The sequence below is a fragment of the Parasteatoda tepidariorum genome, chromosome 4 (assembly GCF_043381705.1).
Source record: "Parasteatoda tepidariorum isolate YZ-2023 chromosome 4, CAS_Ptep_4.0, whole genome shotgun sequence".
Classification (NCBI taxonomy): domain Eukaryota; kingdom Metazoa; phylum Arthropoda; class Arachnida; order Araneae; family Theridiidae; genus Parasteatoda; species Parasteatoda tepidariorum.
This window is the reverse complement of record NC_092207.1, coordinates 26835370-26841369: the sequence shown is the minus strand read 5'-3', so window position 1 is coordinate 26841369 and position 6000 is coordinate 26835370. Positions and strand designations below refer to the sequence as shown.

At 30.3% G+C, this 6000-nt stretch overlaps 1 protein-coding gene across 1 annotated transcript in view; it reads right to left on the bottom strand.

The window, feature by feature from the left end:
• Positions 1-984: 984 nt before the first annotated feature.
• The window catches only part of LOC107441250 (collagen alpha-2(IV) chain), a 73262-nt gene continuing 68246 nt past the window's right edge, over positions 985-6000 (bottom strand). The window contains exons 39-40 of the mRNA XM_071179644.1: positions 4105-4391; positions 985-2298 (exon numbers count right to left, since the gene is read on the bottom strand). Coding sequence (XP_071035745.1) covers positions 2032-2298; positions 4105-4391 — 554 coding nt within the window. The 3' untranslated portion in view covers positions 985-2031. The remainder of the gene's footprint in view (positions 2299-4104; positions 4392-6000) is intronic.

Here is a 6000-nt window from a genome sequence, read left to right as displayed (position 1 = left end):
GTTTGGCACTTTTACTTACCAAAAAATTGTCTTTGAAAATGGATAATAATCAAGTAGGATGTCATTTTGTTAATTAAGTCAAGTCGCAATTTTATTTATGTGATACTCAAAACCATTAAATAATTTCTGAAAAGTAACAGCAAGTGCAGGAAATAATGATTTGAAACAAGGTAAAGTTGCCTTACTGTAACGCAAACTGCATGGCAAGAACTATAATGAACAGACTGTTTTCATCTAAGTCTCTAAATCACTATTGATGCACTGTTTAATTTGCTCAACTCAAACTTTAAATATGAATTTTTCAGAAAATTGTTCAATAATGCTCCATAATAAACATTCGAACAATTTTTAAAAATTTAATAACTTTTTTAATTATTTAGAAAGTTTCCAATTTTAGTTTTATGAGACAAAAAGAAAAACCTAAAAGTATCTAATGCAGAGTTTAATTTACACATTACAAGTTCTAAATACGGAAAAAATTGATTTTTGATTGAATTTTTAATTTGCTCAACCCAAACTTTGAATATGAAAAATATTAATTTTTCAGAAAATCGTTCAGTAATGCTCCATAATAAATATTCGAAAATTTTTTTAAAAATTTAATAACTTTTTTAATTATTTAGAAAGTTTCTAATTTTAGTTTTATGAGACAAAAAAAACCTAAAAGTATCTAATGCAGAGTTTAATTTACACACTACAAGTTCTAAATATAGAAAAAAATTGATTTTTCACTGAATTGTGCAAATGTACTCCTCTCGCAATTAATTTATAATTTAAATTTAAATGAAAGATGGTAAACAATGAAAAGAAATACGAAACTAAAATGAAAGGAGTTTTCTGAAGTAATATTCTGATTATACTTAACTGTTCAGTTGAAATTCCTAGCTACTTAAAACTAAAGACTTCGCGTACACTAAGTAATACTTATTTAAAATATACAATAAAGAAAAAAGGTTTATTAAATTATTGAAGTGAATAGAACAATAAGAAAATATGGCAGTTTATTTAACATGAGCTTTATCTACAGACACAATTGTTGACAAGCACAAAAAATCAACTTTAAAAATAAGTAAAACTTAGTCTAAAATCTTTCACAATTAGATATTTATAGCACCATGTATTAACGTCAATGAGATTAACATTGCCAAACAAGCAGTTCTCAAAAAATAGAAAGTGAACACTCACTTTAAAGTGCGTTAATTTCTTTTTAAATGCATTGGTATTACCTTAAAAGGACTAGAACAAAAACACAAATACAAATGCAGAACCAGAGAATTATCAAGAACACAATGCTTCAAGAAATATATTAATGCTTCTTAAAACTTTAATGGTAATATGGTTAAAGATTTTCGTCAATCCCTGATGAAAATTATTCTTTTGTTATTGAACTTCGTGGTTTATTGATATCAAAATTATAATCAAACATTTCCAACATAAATCGTTTGTCCCAAAAACATAAAAATTTGTTCTCTCTGGATTGCTGGCAGTCAAAATCATGAAAATTCGTCAGAAAGAAAAGTTAAAAAATGATCTGTTCACAATAAAGAAAAGCACACATTTTTTAAAAAAGTGGTTGAAAATTTTAAATCCACTTATTGAAAGAAGAGCTTGTTTTGTTGCAATTGCAGGATGCTACTGGTTGCTATGTTTCTGTGCTGGTTTTGAAATTCCAGGCTAATTTCATAATGATAGCAAATTTTCGTGGCATGTTGTCTTCAAAATTGCATTCAAACAATTACACCAAAAGAGATTTGCCCCAGAAACATAATAGTTTGCTCTTTCAGGACTGCTGGCAGTCAAAAATATTTTTAAAAAAATCGCCAGGAACGAAAATTAAAGGACGCTTTTATCAATAATCAAATTTTAAAATAAACTCCTTAACTTAAAAAGCTTGGCATCGTAAAATTTTATCCAGTCAATTGCACAAGTTGAACAGATAGTTCATTTTAGCCCGGTTTTGGTAAATTCTTTACACATTGCAAAATTTCTGACGAATTTCATATTTGTTTATAAGTGTCAGTTGAAAGAATATCATGTTATGTTAGTGTTCTTCACACAAACATTACACCTGCTCACTCTCGTACGCAGATCATTTGCCTTAAGGGTAACGCTAGCTGGTCTTTCGAATTGTTCATCATCTTCGATGCTAGTTAGCCAGAAACTGTACTTGCTAGCATAGTAATGGCATGTTCCTTTAGCACCATTGCATTCGATGAATGGAGTTGCTCTAAAATCTTCTAGGCAGCTTCCTGGACTGGAGAGTGATTGTCCACCACCTTCAGCTCCCGCTGCAGTGTGCTGCAAACAAATATTTATTGAAATTAGATAACAGAAGTACTTTATTGGAATTGGATAACAGAAATGTTTTATTAGAATATATTTTAAAAAAAGCCATACATTTTTTAAAAGTATACATTTTTAACCAGAATATCCCATACATTCGTATCCTATACATTCGTGTATTTTTACCACGTTTATATCAACTTGCCTTCGTGTATGTTTGTTCGGGTGAAATTTTGTAATCGATTTTAAACTAACTTCCCGACTAGCTAAAGACTTCAAATTTGGCACATAGTTCAGAATTGGATGACAATGCATGAAAATGAAGAGAAAGAAGACATACAAAGTAAAGTAAAATTAAAATTAAAGAAAAATTAATATTTTCGCGATTGTCTTTTGTTGTCGATTCGATTATTTCAAATTAGTGTCACATGTCAGTTGAAAAGTTTTGTGAACAGTGAGTGAAAAAATCGAGATTTTGGAAGAGAGTTCAAAAAAAATTAATAATATTTTAAAAAACCACGTTTTTTTAGTGGAGAATTAATAATTAAAAAACAAAAATTTGAAAAACTAAAAACGTGGGGAGCATGAAATACATAACAGCACATATACACATACATATACACATTTTCTTACTCATGCACAACCATGTACATATCCACATTCAGATAAATTACAGGTATACATACACATATTCTTATGAGCACACATACTGTTACTGTTATGCATTTCATGCTCCCCACATTTTTCGTTTTCAAATTTTTGTTTTTTAATTATTATACTACAAAAACGTGGTTTTTAAAAATATTATTTTTTTTAAAAGTATACATTTTAAAAAGTATACGAGAATGAATAGGTTATGGTTAAAAAAAAAGTCTGGTTATTATTAATAATAACCACGTTTCCTAGTAAACGTGATAAATTAGGCTCATTAATCCCGTTTACCGGTTATTATTAATACCACTGCTCATATTATATACTGATAAAAGAAGTTTGGTCGGTGTTTGGCATAATTTATTGAAACCAAAACTCTAACGAAATTTAACGAATCAAAGTGAAATGCTGATTTTTACATACGTTTTAATTTGAAATAAAATTTTTAAAAATTCTTTTTTTTAAAAAATATTACCATATTTATTGATTAGTTATAATTTTAGAAATTTTATGTTCAGAAAATTTAACATAATTACAAAAGATTTAAGAAAACATTAGCTTATGGAATACAGCTAATATTAATAATCGCTGTTTATTATTTTTAGTAATCGGATTACAAAAGGGAAGTGAGTGCCATTCCCGGTTTACCCTACACTGATTTTTTTTAAGGTTAAGTGCCACTTCCAGATATACCATAGACTGATATTTTTATATGGTTAAATGTCAGTTTTCGGTATACTCTACACTTGCCTAGTATACACTACACTGTGGAGATTTTTTTAAGATAAAATATCTTAAAGACGAAAAATTAAAAAGAATTAAAAAAAAAACGTCTGGCACAAAGTGTCAAAGAGCAACGAGCACGAAGAGCGTGCGGCTGCATCCAAAGTAAACAAGCAACTGACATTGTCTATAATTCTTTTTCAACAAAAAATAAAGTTTTCTGATTAAACTCTTAGTGACTGCAATCGTCTTTCTTAATAGTGTGAAAATATTTGAGATCACAGTTGAATTTAAACTTAACATATAAAAGGCATTCACATAATTAATAATCCATGCCGAATGAACTGGTTAGTTTTATGCAACAGCAGTAAATTTCCTAATTCAGTTAAGTTCATGCTTAAAAGTTACAGATCATATAATTTCATAATTATGTGAGCGATTCCATACCATTGCAAAACTATATCCGATCCACAAAGAGTCCCATCCTCTTGGACAGTTAGGAATGGCCAAAGATTGACTGTGGACAGCGATGACGTTAGCTGGTGTCTCACAGACTACACATCGACTAATATGCTCTTGGATAACATTGTCGGACACAGGCATCATAGGTAGAGGTGCGTTTGTTGAAAGCCAGTATGACTTATCACTGCGTGTTGCATAGTTGCAAACGCTGTTAAAGTCGCAGAACAGGAATGGCATTGTACTGAATCTCTGCATGCATGATCCCGCAAAACCTGAAATTTAAATTTATTTAGTGTAGGGGAATTGGCGACAAATGTTTTCCTCATTCAGAGACAAAATTTAAAACTAAATTATGCAAGCAAAATTATAACTAAAACAAAGAATAATTTTAAACTAAATGTAGAATTAGTTTTTAATAGTTAAACTAAAACAATTAGTAAAGAAAAGTAGAGAAAAAATTCTTAATGTGAAATAACGATGCTATATAGAGTCTCTTATACTGTATGTCACGACCTGCAGCAGAGATCACCAAATATTTTCTTAAATTTTGATTTTTTTAAAACTTATTCGAGATCCGTGGTGGCGGAGGGGATAGAGCGTTAGCCTCCCGATGAGGTGGCACGGGTTCAAATCCAAGCGGTGACTGATTGGTACGAATTCTGCTCCTGGTACGAATTGGTACGAATTCTGCTCCATAATATCTTCAGTATATATCTTCAGTGTATATCTTCAGCATAATATCTTCACTGATCATGGGTTATAGTCCTCTTGCCGTCTGTCTAACCGGGGGAGGTTTTCGTGATATTCTTTTCCATGTAACGCAAAAGCGGGTTATCTCCATCAAAACGTTTTTCACGAAGGCTAGTTTTTCCCAATGCTTGATCCAGGAGTTTCCTTCTCTTCTGGGTAGAGTTCAAGATTACAAGGCCATCAAGTTGAACACGATAGTCGTTAACGTTGCTGTGACGCTGCTGTGTTGCCATCTTTTCGTCTCCAAGTCATCCCTTTTTTGCGTCAATTTCTTTGCTGAATAAGTTCGAGTGCGCACTTCTAGTTATCTGTATGTCCCCGGATGACGCCCGGGTAAAGTTAATTATTGATAGCCATAAAACTCAGAAATGAATCGGTTGTTCTGAGCCGGTGATAAAATAGAATAATGAAAAAACTTATTATAATAATTTAACAACTACCGTAAGAATATACCTATAAAGAATTTATCCAAGTAATTTATTTTTTATTGCATTATAATATTAAGTCTGTTACTTATTTAAACTGCGCATTGTTACGTCATTTCATTGTTTACTATTCACATTGCTCCTTGTAGTAAAATTTAAAATTAAAGTTAATGACTTAAGGCTGCAATAGTTTATTGCAGCTCAAGTAAAGAAACTGATAGTTTCACTCGCGCAATTATTAGATTTGCGCAATGCACATAGGGTCCCACGAAAGTTTCATACGTATTATGGGATCTCCACACCTAAAAGCTTAATTAACCCTGCAATACGTGCGATTATGTAAGTAATAATACACACAAAATTGTAAAAGTATTACATAATAGTTTTAATATATTCAAAACAAACATTAACAATAGAAAAATTTACGCTATTTAAAAAGAAAATTACCACTTTTCACATTCTTGCAAAATCTACAAATCTTAACATGCCTACAAAACTTTTTTACTCATGTACGAAACGTAAAAGTTTTAAGTACAGGAAAAACTTCATTTATATTTTTCATAAAGCTAAAAAGGGATCATGTAACTAGTAACAATTTAAAATGATAAATTAAAAACGGATGACGTAATAATTCTATTTTTAAAATGTTTGCGTATGAAATAAAAACATGTGGTTTTAGCAAAATGTCTTAATAATGTCAGTAGTT